The sequence below is a fragment of the Phodopus roborovskii genome, unplaced genomic scaffold (genome assembly GCF_943737965.1).
Source record: "Phodopus roborovskii unplaced genomic scaffold, PHOROB, whole genome shotgun sequence".
In the NCBI taxonomy this organism is placed as follows: domain Eukaryota; kingdom Metazoa; phylum Chordata; class Mammalia; order Rodentia; family Cricetidae; genus Phodopus; species Phodopus roborovskii.
In genome coordinates this window covers 1,863,318-1,878,122 of record NW_026126578.1, presented here as the reverse complement: position 1 = coordinate 1,878,122, position 14,805 = coordinate 1,863,318, and the positions used below count along the sequence as shown (strand labels likewise).

The following is a 14,805-nucleotide window of genomic DNA, read 5'->3' as shown; positions in this document are numbered from 1 at the left end:
TTTAAACACTGACATTATGTTTAGGACCAAATGCTCTCCAAGGACATCACTCTCTTCTTAAAGCCAGGTCCTTTATCAGGTCCTTTATAACACTTTTATAAGAGTTTCAATTCAGGAAAATTGTGAATTGTGAAAACACAAAGGAACGTCAGCCAGAAATGGTAACTCACAACTGTGATGTTAATATCTGAAAGGTTAATGCAAGAAAACCATAAGTTCAAGGGCAGCTGAGCTACACAGCATGAGACCATTCCTCAGAAACAGCGAAATAACAGAATAAACCAGTCACTTACCCGAGGATAGGGGATCCCCGTCTTGGTGTTTTCAAAAGCTGGCAGGAGCCGCACGGCCAGGTCATGGGCCATGTACAACAATTCATTATCATAATCCTCAATTGTCATGTCACCAAAGGGCTGTCTGGAGTCCGTTATTATTCTGTGAGCCGAAAGGAGGCTTCCCAAAACCCTAATAGCAGAAAGAAAAATAATCACAAGTGTATTGTTACAAGTGCACAGGATCCAATTTACAAAGGCAAAAGATGTCTCTACTTCTTTTCAGGTTCCAAGCCGCCTGGAGCAGAAGAACCTGACTCAGCAGCTTCCTATAGTCCCCGCTGGCTCTAACAGACTGGTTCTCAGTTCACTGCATTGCTGACAAGAAGATAGGAAATTATCCATTCAAAACAACTGAGGATGCCACCTAAAGCATTATCCAATTTGGTCATCTTAATCTTAGGACATTAAAAAAAAGGAACTATGCTAGTCAGGAAAGTGCCACTGGTTGCTCTCAAAGGACATATTTCCTATTAGTATCAATAAATTCCTATTGACTTATCTTACTTGGTAAAGAAACATTAGCCACATGAGAAACAGAAGAAGGTACAACAGAACATGTAACTTTACGTGTCTGACTGCCTGATGACTGATGAACTGTCCCAGTGTCTAGGGAGACAACATGGAGAAGGAAATGACAAAATGAGAGCTATTGAAAAATAGAGGCTACCTTCTTAGATGCATGTCCTTGTAGCTATATAAATGCCCCATCTCAATGATCTTAAAAAAAAAAAAAAAAAAAAAAAAGGATTGCAACATTTCTCAAATGACTTATTTTTTTGTTTTAGAATACTCTATTTCATAGCTTCAGTTTCAAGGTTCAGATCTAGATCTGGACAGCTGTATAGCATATAATTTTTAAAATATTTAAACAAGAAAAGAGTCAACTTTTCATACTAAAGAAATCCAGGTACAAAACTGGTCATAGGTCATGACTCCACCATTAGTTAGCAAAGAGTGGGTGACAAATGAGAACCATACAAGAAAAAAATGACATTAAAAGAGCAAGCTGTGGATTTTTGTGGGTGGAGAATGCAAAACTCCATTTAAAACCATGAAAGATGATTCCTAAGGCAGTAAACAAGGAAACGAGAAAGGATATGAACAGAATCACCGAAATTACATTTGATGAATACCTCTCTTATGTACTCACTAAATAGGTATTCCTTTGCAGTCCACAAAGAAATATGTATTTCTTTGCATCAGAAGTACAAGATTTTATAAACACTAACCTAAAATGAAAATGAATAATATGTACGGAGTCCATAGTGCCCGTATGAACTCCAGCTGAAATACCCTCAGGGGAACTAAGTCCTTTACCCCACACACAAAAGAAACCCTCAATTCATTTCATTTGCTACTGTACCTTATTGTAGCTTCAAAGACTTGGACGGTGGAATCTTTGTCAAATGAAACAGTGTTGATCACTAATTTGACTGCTTTCTGGAACTCAGATGAATTTCCCATTATCTTTAAACAGAAGAACACAAACCATTACAGCAGCTTGAAATGAAACTGACATGCTGTCAGCCACTGCATCTATGAGTCTGCACTACCTATGGCTTTGCCACAGTAGGAAAGGACACACAAAGGGTAGAAGGCAGTTACTTCTCAATTATACTCCAGGACAGACAGCAAGCCTGCCTCCTGCCACTCACTCCTGGATCCTGTCTCTAAGTGGCACAAGTATGTGAACGGACATTTACAGAACCACTGTTGCCACTCCTTTCTCTCCCAGCCCTGGGCTCACTTTTATTTGCTAGGCAGAACAATTTCTAAAAAGTTGTGAAATGGGAGAAAATTGTCAGAAAATTAAGTAAGAAAAATATGATTCTATCTCTGCTTCTCAAATAAATCCAAGATATATGGAAAACAAGGACCATTTAAAACTAAGTGGAGTCTTGGAAAATGGTTCAGTATGTCAAAGCACTTGCCATGAAAGCCTGATTGATGACCTGAGTTTTGAACCTAAATATAAAGCAGGCACAGTTTGTTCTCTGACCTTCAAACAAATACTGTGGCACATGCTTGCCCTCACACAGACATGTACACACTTGTACAAAAGAAATAAACAAATGCTTAAAAAAGAACATAACATGGATTATTAGCTTTATGTCCAATTTAAAAATTAAGGTTCCTATTTGAGGTGTGTAGATAAAATGCCATAGCATGCTATTCCTTTCAAAAGGGGCAAAACTGTTATAAAATCCTATAGGTTAACCCATATGGAAATGATTTGATTTCACCAAATTTTATAACCATTTTTCATAAGGACACAAACACATATACCAATAACTAGATAGATTAATAAATAAATCAAGAATCAATGATTCTTTAGACATTCGTTCTCTGGGGTGTGCTTTATTTCTTATTCTTACTGCACTGGTCTGTTATGTATTTCTCAGATCATATTATCTGCCCGGGTACAGAGCAGAAACAGGCTTTCTGTTTGCAGTTCCTTTTTAAAGGAACATGGAATGTTGTTCAGGTTGCATGCAATGGTCAGGGGACTGTTTTCCCTGGGGGCTCTTGCAGCACATCTGCAAACATCTGCTGAAAATGCTAACAAAAGAGAACTGAAACCTCAGCACCTTAGAGCATTCAAGACCACATAGTCTACAATGCAAACAACCACAGAAATGGATCTGTTTCCTCACAGATGTTCACCAAGAACAGTATGTGGTGCAGCTGCAGGGTTGATATGATCTCAGATCAAGCTGGGGAAGGTGATGAAATTCAGGCACTCCAGTTACACCCTGTAAGTTGTCACATTAGAAATCACCCAGGCCTGAGAAAGGCTGATTGGACAGAGGAGGGGCTTCTCAGAATCTGAAAATGCTGCTATGCAGCTCACACCTGTCATTTCAGCACTCTGCAGACTGAGGCATGATGGTCACGAGTTGGGGCCTCTGACTTAAAGACCAAAACAAAACAAATGGCAAGGGATGTAGCTCAGAAGGAAGAGCACAAGCCTACTGGGAGCAAAGTCCTGGGATCAATGTCCAAGTCCACCAGCAAACAAATAAACAAATAGAGAAATAAAGAAATGCCCATAATCACGTCGCTTGCTGTCTCAAAATTAAATAAATAGGGCCAGTAAGGTGGCTCAGTAGAAAGAATACTTGCTACAAAGTTTGGCCACTGAGTTTGATCCCTGGGACCCAAACAGGAGAGAACCGAATCCTGCAAGTGTCCTATGACCTCCACACACATGCAGTGGCATATGCACACACACACACATATGCACTGTTTTTAAAATTTTTTCATTAAATAATTTTTAAACCTCAACATAAAATTCATAAAAATTAAATAAATAAAATGCTGTTGTGTGATACATCTTCAATAGTCAGAATTTCTTCAGTGTGTTTGAGAACAATACTATGTCAAGGGGTGTACCCTTAGATACATGCTGGACAAAAGAGGATAAGTAAACATTCACTTAAACAACAACCTGTAGTCTTTGTACTACCTATTGTCAAGTGTTGGGGAGAGTACAGCAAAAAATAACAGTAATAATAATAGGAATAGTAATTACAACAGTAATAATAGTAAGCAAGCAAGGGGACAGACAGGAAGACATACTGGGGGTTAACTGGAGGGCTCAGGAGAGAGAGCTTTCTCAAGCTGCCCATGCACCTTCTAACCCTTCTTCCACACCCACAGACTGAGTCAGCCTCTAGTAGCTTCACCTCATTAGCACTAATTATGCTGCACTTACTTGCCTGGGCACATTCTGGGAAGTGATGGTGGATGACTTAATGCAGCAGCAATCACTTCAGAAGGAAACACTGGGGAGACTGAAAGTGCTCTGCAACTAGAGCCTAGAAGGAAACCCAGCAGCCCTATTAGAACCAGTCCTGCTTCTGCAATCTACACAAGGAAGGCACAGGACGTTATCTCCAGCTTTTTCCAATTCCTGCTACTTTACTACTAGAAAACCATGAGTCAATTCCTAAGGAATGTTTAAAGGAACCAGACAAGTTATTAAATATAGTACTTGATATAGGATTCAGTAGCTTTCTAATAGTAAAGATGGTCTTGGACAAGGAAAACAGAAGGGTTTGTAAAAGTAACTTTTACTAAGGAGATTGTAACACACTGGAAATGTCCCTTGGAAATCATACTCTATGGCACTAGGCCATGAAACACATAGACAGCCTGACAGCATATCTAGTGTAGCTTGTTGCCTTCAGGGGGGTTCTTGTATTTATGATGAAAGGCCTCCAGCTCCCCAGGGCCAGTGGAGATGCCAAAGGATAAGAGGGTAAAGGCAGTATGAAAGCTGGCAAACCACATATGGAGTGACCAGCAGCCAAAACCAAGAAGCAATAAATAACAGGGGTGTTCACATAGAGGGCCTCATGCATGGGCAGGCACCAGGCACAGTAGTGAGATAGTCCTTCTCTGGCACTGACCACACCCATTGGGGGGTGGAGCCATGGGCGGAAGTGACCTGTGGACGGAGGTTGGAGGGGGCCAGAAAAGGCGCTCTCTTTCTGGCATGACTCGGACAGGAGAGGATCGGGTTGAATTTCCTGGTGTTCATCTGTCTAGGTTGTAAGTTATTTCTCCCTGAATAAACATCTATTCGGCCTATTTGTTTATCCTGATCCTTATTTACCGCGATACACAGACACTCTTTGGGGGTGCTAGAAGCATTTGGGGGTACCTTCTGACCCTGGCATCCTCTGGTTTTTACTCCTGATGTACTGTATTATAAGCTAAAAAGAAAAATGGTGGATTTGTAATAGGGAGCTCAAACAAAATTGCCCTTTAGAAGTAACCCTTCTGGGAAGAGCCTTAGGCCACAGCCATGAAGCTAAAGTCAGAGAGCAATTAGGAGAGATAGGTGTGTGCGGTAGGATAGGGACTATAAAAGGAGAAATGGCCACTCAGTTCCAGACAACAAACAGAGCTTCCAACTCAGGTTTTCAGAAATTATAGATAAGTTTCATACTTCACAATTTAGTTTAGTCTGGTCTGTGTATCAAGGAACACAGAGACAGGCAGTAGGACCATAAATTTATCTTGCTGCTTACACTGGGAAAGGTGCAGGGCTGAGACGACATTGCACAGTATCCTTTTATTCATTAGCTCTGTCACAGAGAAAAAGCTGAAGGAAGACGCAGTCTGCTTTCCAGGAGAGGGACATAGAGGCTAGAAGGTCAGTGTGGTAGTTTGAATGAGAAGTGTCCCCCACAGGTCATGTATTGGAACACTTGGTCCCCACTGTTGGTGCTGTTTGGGGACCTTGTGGAACCTTTGGGAGTCTCAGTGATACAAATGTGAACATCCTGCTTCCCAGCCCTGTTGCCACGACATGCCTTTTCCACCACTGAGGACTCTCCTCCCAAACCATTAAACAAAATAAACTCTTTCCCTTTATTTTTTAACCCAGCAACAGAAAAGTAAGCAACACAGTCTGTGATCTAACTAAATAATGACAAAATTCTCTGGACGCTTTACCATAGTATGGCAAAAAATTAAATAAAATCAATAATAGGTTTTCTGAAAACTAGCCATGCACCACTTCTCTACCTTTAAGAAGAGCCACATTTCCCCTCACTTTACCTTCAAGGCTTTCCTTACCTTCCCATGAAGGTCATTAAAATAAATGACACTCATCAAAGTCTTCTGAGTATAGCATTTCCTGGTATTCCCATTCCAGGGGGAAACGAGGAAATGCAATAAACCCCCCAAGCACTTTATCTTAATTATCTTAATTTAAAAAAAGAAAAGGCTGAACACTTACTGCAAGTGTATCCAAGGCATCAACAAGAGTCAGGGAGTAATTCCCGAGGACATCATTGATGTTCAGATTTGAACTGAAAAAGAAAGAATTAAAATTAAACAAAGGTACTTTACCTTTAAAGTGAAAGAAAGAAAGAAAAACAAAACAAAACAAACAAAAAACCACTAAACTAAACACCCATCAGAAACTAAAACTGCTGGCAATGCTCTTGATCCAGAAACAGACTGCGGGGGTAGCGGTAGGGTACAGGCCTGTCTCAAGATGAGGAACTACAGGACAGCAGAGCACGCGTACAGAGCAGTAGTGAGAGAAGCTCAAGGGGAAGTCGAGATGGTCCAGTCATTCACCCTCTAAGACACACTATCACCATCAAGGATCTTTAACTTTGTCTAACTTCAAAAGTCTCTTAATGTCACAGTCGTTGGGAACTGAAGGAAGGATCCTGTCATATGACCTGATATTTCCTCACTGCTCAAACTATGACATACAACGGAACTAATACATCCGGAAAGGCTAGACAAACAGTGAAAATAACTTGATGTAACGGAAGAAATCCAGGTCACGGATTTCCCTGACTCCTTTGTCCTATTACCACAAAGCCCGGAAATAATTCCAGAGTCTGGGAGGAAAAAGAAAATGATAGTAAAAGAAATAAGGCAACTGCTTAATGATCTCATTTACGATAGACCAAAGTAAAAAAGCCCTACTTTCATTTCCAGCCACAGATTCATTCACATCTGGTGTCCCCCATCTCCTCTGCATGCCAGCTGCCCTTATATCATCCTAAAGGGCCCCTGTACCACTTCCTCCCTATGGAAGAAGCTTTAAGGGCAGCATCCCACAGTTAGATGGCTTGGCCTGCTGTATCTCTCTAAGAGGCCTATGGGGGCTGCTAAAATGACTCAGTAGGAAATGTACTTGATGCTAACCCTCAGAATGTGAGGTCAATCCCCAGGACTCACATGGTAGGAGAACTTGGAATCCCACAAGTTATACACACCACAGACACACACACACACACACACACACACACACACACGCCTTTTGAGCTTCATTCAGAATGAAATGGGACTTACATGAAGAAGCAAGTACAAACAGCTTCTACATCTGGCCTTATCTGAAACTTCCAAAGCTCTATTTTGTGTGTGTTGGGCACTTAACAGAGGACAAACAATCTACAGAAAACAAACAAACAAAAAAGTTCCCAGAGGGGATTACACAGGAACCAAGCACCAACAGCATCTCAGGAAAACTGCTAGTTGATTCTCTAAAGAAATGTACATGATGGAAAAGGTGCTCTCAGGGTGAGAGCTGTGGCTTCAAACAGGTCTCTTAAAGGCAGTGCTAAGGACCCAGGATTTCCCAAGGGATGGATGTGGTAATATATTATTTATTAAAGCCTGACTGAAGATTCAGAAAGCAAAGTCAGCCACAAGCCATAGAAGCCAAGCACACACCTTTAATCCTAGCAGCCAAAAACTAGGATGTGGTGGCAAACATCTTTAATCCTAGGACTCAGGATTAAGAGGTATCTGGATCTCTCTGAATTCAAGGCCACTCAGGGATTCATGAGATTGAATCAGTCTAAAAGAGTAACAGGTCACATACCTTTAATCCCAGCACTAGAAGGTATAAAAGATAGAAGCAGGTCTTCAATAGTCAGTATGAGGCATTCATTCTCCAGACACACTGAGGAGAGGCAGCAGTTTGAGACTTGGTGAAGAGCATGCACATGGATCAGCCCTTTAGCCTGAGCTAGAGGTGACAGCTGGTGGCTGACCTTTTGCTTCCCTGACCTTCAGTTTGAACCCTAATATCTGTCTGGGCCTTTTATTTATAGTTGGAGGAGGGTCAAAGCAGACATCCTCATGTTCAAGTGTGTCCTCAAGAATGCCTAGTTGTGGTTAAATATTTAACCTCAGGGTTATGCTGCTCTGAAACAGTGAGCTCCAAACACTCACCAGAAAAACGGTTGCCATATCAGTTAGGAGCCCAACTGAAAAAGCTGAGCAAGCAAACACTCCATATCACCTGGCATTACATCCTAACCTGTGGCAAGTGGCACTCTCATGAGCTGCTCAGGGCCATGGCAGGCACGAGTAGTTTTGAGCTGCTTTCTATGTTTACTGTGCTTTTCCTCTTAGTCCACACATAAAAAGGACACAATGTTCGAGCTGGGTACACAGCTACTGGCAGAACGCATGTCTTGCATGTTGAGATGTTGGGTTTGAACCTCAGCCCTTACCCTCCCAAAACAAAGATAAATCCTCAGTAAAACTGGCCAAAGAGAGTCAGGAACAATTGGTACCTATTACCAGAGTTGGGTTTTGTTGTTGTTGTTGTTTTGTTTTGTTTTTTAAATGTATTTAAAGTAACTGTAATAGTTCCACTCTATTTGGAAAATCTACTTACAGACCTAGAATGTTCACCTAGAACAGTTTTAATTCTTTCCTACCAAATAATGCGTATACAGCAAGATCATCTCAGAAGAAAAAAAAAATAATAACCATAAAATTAATAATACAAATTACCAAAGTAGGGAAGAGAGGGTAGAAAATGAAGGAAAAATCAAGATTCCACAGAACTGGTCCTAGCCCTACAGCAAGACATTTCCATCTGTCAGCCCACCCTGCAGACAACACAGCTCTGCTCTGTGGACATGCTTATTGTAGACCTGTCTCACCTCTCTTGAAGAAGCCAGTCTTGCAGTTCAAGGCAAAAATCAAGAGTACAAGTGGTCCTGTGTAAGCTGCTGACAATCACAACTCAACTCCCCACTAATTCATCACATGTGCATAAAAGTTCATGACAATCATTACACTTTGACACTCTGAAGTTCTTAGAACCTTTAAACCTACAAACAAAAGCAAAGAAGACAGCAAAGGAGGAGGAGGGCGTAACAGAATAAAAGGAGACAACAAAGATGAAGACCAAGGCCTCTGCTAGAAAGTTTTTGATTAGGAAGCTAATAAAAATCAAGCAGACATGTTGAAAAACAAAACAAACAAACAAAAAACACCTGTGCTTGCATATACTCAACCTGTAACAGCTGTTTGGAAATCTTATCTTTTCTGTGTGGGTAGAGAGATAACACAACAAACAGTAACTGAGCACTCAAGGATTTAGTAGTCCAGAGAGAAGCAAGGGAGACAGGACTCAATCCTCAGTTAAAATGGGGAACGATGGCTCAAAACACACATATATATGCATGTGTGTGAGGGCATACAAATTTACGAATGGTAGGTAAGAAGCCCGAGCAAGATTTCTAGTGTCCAGCCCTCTCCATCTTATTGCCTTGAGACAGGGTCTCTCACAGAACCTGGAACTCACCAGGCAGTCAGCAGGCCCCAGCAACCCTCTTGTCTCCACCCCACAGTGTTTGGGTTACAGACAAAGGAGTGACTACACCCAGCTTTTTACATGCTTGCTAGGGATTCAAACTCAAGTCTCCATACTTACACCAACACTCTTGACCACTGAGCCATCTCCTTAGCCCAAGAGGCCATCTTGCCATCTTAAGCTAGAGTGTCTAGGAACAAACTAGGTGAGGAACTGATATTTGATCTGTTCATTTGGAATCTTTTTGTTTTAAGAATGTGGTTTGAGGGACAGGGTGGAATCAAACATAGTCACAGGCCTAAACCCCAAGTTTATAGTTGCCATGCACAGGACTACAGAAATATCTAAATTTACTCAGCTATCAGGAGCTGGACAGAGAGTGGCTGTTTTCACAGGGTTCAAGATTTGTTTACTTCATGGTAACACAGGGCCCATGTCTATCAAGATAAGCATCAAGAGGATGTGACTAAAGAGAAATGACACAGCCAGGTACTGTGGCAGATGGGTCAGGAGCCTAGGTCATCCTCTGCCAACCTATTCAGCTGAGCTGAAGGTCAGTCTGTTTTACACGTGACCTTGTCTCCAAAAAAAAAAAAAAAAAAAAAGAGAGAGAGAGACAGCATCCACATTCTGTTTTTTCACTGTTTTAGATAGTATTCTAATGTCAATTTCATTCTTTTGAAATTAATATTAGATAATGATAATGAACCTACTTGAATTTTGAAGTCTTTTTAAGATCTTTTTCTGGGCACAGTAAAGGCACACTTTGTAAGAACTCCAGGCCGAGGCAGTAGAATCCTAAGTTTGAGTACAGCATGGTAGACTCTGTCTCACAGCAATTTTTTTGTTACTTTTATTTTTTGCAGCACTAATATTGAATTAAGGCCCTCCTACATGCTAGGCAAGTACCATACCACTAGAATAGGTCCCCAGACCTCAAAATAAAATTTTACTTTGTATGTGTGTACATGCTTGAGTCCACATGGAGACCAGAAGATCGCCTGGAGCTCGAGTTACAGGTAGTTTTGAGTGCTGAGGACAGGCTCAGTCCTCTGTAAGAGTAGCAGGCACTTTTGACAATTAAAGTCTAGTTTTTACAGGGCCAGGAATGTAGCTTACTAGGAGATCACTTATCTGGAATGTGTGAGCCCTGGGTTCAATTCTCAGGTATTAGAAAAGAGTATGTTTAAGCCTCTTTATTACACCTTATTTGGGAAATGTAACATTTCCTACTTGTTCAGAACCAGAATGACAAAGCACAGGCTTGAAACTCTCCTAAAAATATCAAAGCACAAGAGGAACTACATTACAGAGAGTGAGCTAAATAAACAAAACAAAAAACAAAGCTAAGCTTTCTGCTCCTTGAATGAGCCAGTGTGAGGTCTGCTCAAGGCCACAAAGTCCCAATGCTCTCTTACCATGTCAGAAGCACAAAGGCTTGCCAACCGGAAGACAAATGCTACCATTCCCCAATATTCCTAATGCCATCATCCCAGAGACCTGACTTCAAGTTACAGAAACTGCCCCTGTATAACCAAAGCAAACCACTACACTTACCATAGACCTCTAAAAAGGCCGATGCACCCCAAGACATCACTGGGACCAACAACTTCAACCAACCACCACACCTCACTTTGCTGACAAGTCCCCACCCCCACCCCTAAACGCTCCAGAAAGTTCTTATGGATATATATATATATATATATATATATAATAAAGAAAATAAAGTCGTTAAAGGAGGCCCAGTAACACAGGGCCTATGACTCCAGCTACTCGTGAGTCTGAATCAAGATCACAAATTCAAGGCCTGTTTGAGCTGTGGGACAAGTTGAAAGCCAGCCTGTTCAACTTGAAAAGACTGTCTCAAAATAGAAAGCGAAGAAGAAGCTGGGTGTCTGGCTCAATGGTAGACTACTTGCTTAGCATGCACAAGGCCCTAGTGTAACAACAGGCACTTAGAAGCTGCTGCTGCTGAAAAGCTCCATCTTCTCACTTGAGCTCACAAAGAAACTAAAAGGAGGGAGAAGGCCTGCCATTCCCATCTTCCCTTTTCCTTTCCTTTGGGTCACCCTGCTTCTCTATACACAGCCATGTTAATCATTCCAGGAGTGCCTGTGTAAAACCAGTGATTCACACCCTCTCTCATTCTTGTAAGACTACAAGCACTGTCTTAAACCCATGTTTACCTTAGATTGCACAGAATGAGACCACTCATCTATGATGGGGAGTCTATACCCTAAGCAGATCACCTTACAAAAACTAGATTTAGGCGAAGACAACTAAATACACAGTATCACTGTGCAGGATCTGAGAAGATACTGTAGTGGCCAAAACCACAGCTTGATCCAGACTACTACTCTCTCCTACCCTCCTTCCCAACCCTTCCTCCACTTGAACCGAAGGCTCATGGCAAGGTCCTGAAGCCCAACTCGGGGACTGCTGGACCCCTTTATTTGTCCCCCTTCCCAGGATGTTAATTCCCTTGTTGGTGCTCTGTGCCAGTAATTGTCTCCTTAATTGGCACCTTGGGATGAGTGACCAAGCCCAGTTTATGAGGGCAGCTGGAGCCAGAGCTTTTATTGTAACATTCTCCTTAAGCTAGGAACCATCCTCAGTATGAAAGACAGACAGACAGACCAGCAGACAGAAGAAAGAGGAACAAAGAAAGGGGAAAAAGAAGCGTGTTAAGAGTCACTTTCTGAGGAAGTGCCACAGCCACGTCATCAGGACAGTAGCTCCTACTCCAGGAAAAAAGGAGAATAAAGAAAGGCAATGAGGCCTAACGGAAGGGAGTCATAATCCTGTCACCTGAACACAGGTCATGCTTAAGATTCAGTTGGGACTGTATCAGAAATGCTCTGTAAAATACTCCAGGGAGGCTCAACTCAACAGTGGTCATCTACAGCTTTTCCAAGCTTTTTTGTGTCTGGGTGTCAATTGTCAACCTTATTGGTACACAAATAAAAATACTGTCTTTGTAAAATTTAAAAAAAAATCCAAAATAGGAACACACTTAAGGTCAACTATGTAAAAATAAATAAACAAATAAATAAAATGTGTCACCATATGGACAAGAAAAGAGCTACTGAAAATAACCATCGAGATTTTTCAGTTTCCCCTCCCATATTTAAAGAAATTTATTCTCACAAGATGGGGGGGGGAGGCAGAAATGAAGAAAACATAACCATAGATATGAAGTGTCCCTTGTGACTCTTATGAGTGAGACAACTCCCTATAATCCAAAAAAGGAGTGGTGTTACTTTAAAAAAAAAAAAATTAGTTTTTTCCCCCCAAAGAAACTAAGGGAAGATATCCATACGAAAGAAAGAAGAGCTGAAATGTAGCAGCTGTAAAGAGCTGCATAGAGTCACATGTTTGATTCCCTGAATGCCTGAGAGAAAGCTGTAAAGAGAGGGAGAGGGTTGTATGTTCAAAAGCTGATATGGTTAAGAAAGACAAATAGTTCATCCGACCCATGGAACAATGCAAGGCCCAGTGCCTCTGTGTGGGATGCTCCCTTGCTATTAGCTCATCAGGCTGCAAATTAAGACACAAATTTACACTTAACCAACTCTTAATGTCCTTTTAGAGTATTAGCTTCCCTTTTAAAATGTTTTTCTTTTAGTGTTTTGGGGACTGGTGTGCATGAGTGTCACAGAGGTGTGTAGAGGTCAGGTGACAACTCTGGGAGTCTTCTCAGTTCTCTTTCTCTTTCCCCCATGTGGGTCCTGGAAGATCAAACTCAATTCCTGAGTTTAGCGCCAAGAGCCTTTCCTGGCTGAGCCATCTCATCAGCCCTTAGCTTTTCTTTCAAAACCTCTGCTTCCCAACAGCAGAAGGAAAATACACCAGGTGTCCAAGGGTGCTCATATATAGTGTCAGGACAATAAACAACCCAACTCCACTCCCACCTAAGGAGAGAGAAACACCACCAGAAACACCACCGTCACCGACAGGCCTGACTGGGTCAGTGACAGTGCGCACCCTTCAAGGAGGGGAACCTTGGCTGGGTGCTCTGTTCTCTTGGACTTTGAAGTCACTCGAGTAACCCTGGAACTCCACCTTCCCATACGTGGCTAACAGGCTGAGAGGACAGCTTGACCTCCTGACAGCACCCTCACCCCACTAGTGTTTACGATGGGACCAAGCAATGACAGTGTCAGTCGCCAATTCAGTGCCTAAGAAATCATCCTTCGAGGATCCAGATAGCAAGTCTGGGCCAGGCAACACCCATCCCTCCCAACTAGCTCTCCTCAGCCTAGGCAGCAGCCCCTGAGAATGAGGAACGCTAACCTCCCCACGCCATCCCCTGTGCCCAATTTACTGGATGGCTCCCTTTTCGGATCCGGTTCCTTCTTTGTATTAAAAAGCCTAGGGTGTGGCGTTCTGATCTGGAGTGGGGTTGGGTTGGTTCTGAAGCTGCGCTTTCTTTCAAAAGAAGCCTATAGCTGGCACTTAGATAATAGGTCCACCTGGAGCAACGGCATGCTTTGCCACTGGGACTGTCCCTTGCGGACTCTGACCCTCAGTTTCCCCATGTACCACGGAGAGTGACAGGGTCTGCTGTCCTGAAGTTTGGAGGGTCCGGGAGAACCAAGAGGATGGCAGTCCACCGGGCGGCGGGGAGCGGGGACCTCGGACTGTGGCGGACCTTAAAGACCCTGGTATCCCCTAGAGGACCCGGAGGGGCGGAAGGGCGGCGCGCGGGGCGTCCGGCGGGCGTGGGCTACTCACGGGTCCCCGCGGTCCGGCCCCCGGCCGCGGCAGTAGATGGGGTTGAGCTCGTCCTGCGGAAAGGCGTGAGCCATGTAGTTGTCGTAGCCGAAGACGAACATGCCCCGCGCCAGGTCGCGCATCTGGGCACGCAGCTGCGGCGGGAAGGCGCTGCTGTAGCGCCGCTCGTACTCGTCCGGGCCGCAGCCACGGCCGCCCAGAGCGTAGCCCCAGTGCGCCGGGCCGCACATGCCGGGCCCGGGCTCCGGCCCCGGCTCCGACGGGGTCTCGAGCGGCCCCTCCGTCCCGCGTCTTGGTCGATGCAGCCAGGCCGGGCCTCCGGGAGGACCCACCGGCCCCGAGCCGTCGAGGCCCCTCAAGCGCTGGAATCCGAAGCTGAGCGGAAAGCGCTGGTAGAAGCCCATGCTGGGCCCCAGCCCGAAGACCAGCCAGAGCACCGCGTGGAGGCCAAGGCGCAGCAGCACCAGCCCCAGGACGAGCGCTCGCCATTGCATGGTCGCGCGGCTGCCGCGGGCATTATTTTGAAGGGCCGGGCGCGTCCCCAGCCGACCGCCGCCCCGCGCGTCCGCCCGGGAACCCGCTCACTTCCCCTTTAAGGAACTCCCTCGTGACGCACCAGGAACTGGCCCATTGTCCCCCGCCCCGCGG

The 14,805-nt window shown here is 43.8% G+C and overlaps 1 protein-coding gene across 1 annotated transcript in view; it reads right to left on the bottom strand.

Annotated features, from left to right (window-relative positions):
- Edem1 (ER degradation enhancing alpha-mannosidase like protein 1) overlaps nucleotides 1-14,805 on the bottom strand; it is a 31,471-nt gene extending 16,666 nt beyond the window's left edge. Inside the window, exons 1-4 of the mRNA XM_051203808.1 lie at nucleotides 14,158-14,805; nucleotides 6,085-6,157; nucleotides 1,699-1,802; nucleotides 294-465 (exon numbers count right to left, since the gene is read on the bottom strand). Coding sequence (XP_051059765.1) covers nucleotides 294-465; nucleotides 1,699-1,802; nucleotides 6,085-6,157; nucleotides 14,158-14,651 — 843 coding nt within the window. The 5' untranslated portion in view covers nucleotides 14,652-14,805. The remainder of the gene's footprint in view (nucleotides 1-293; nucleotides 466-1,698; nucleotides 1,803-6,084; nucleotides 6,158-14,157) is intronic.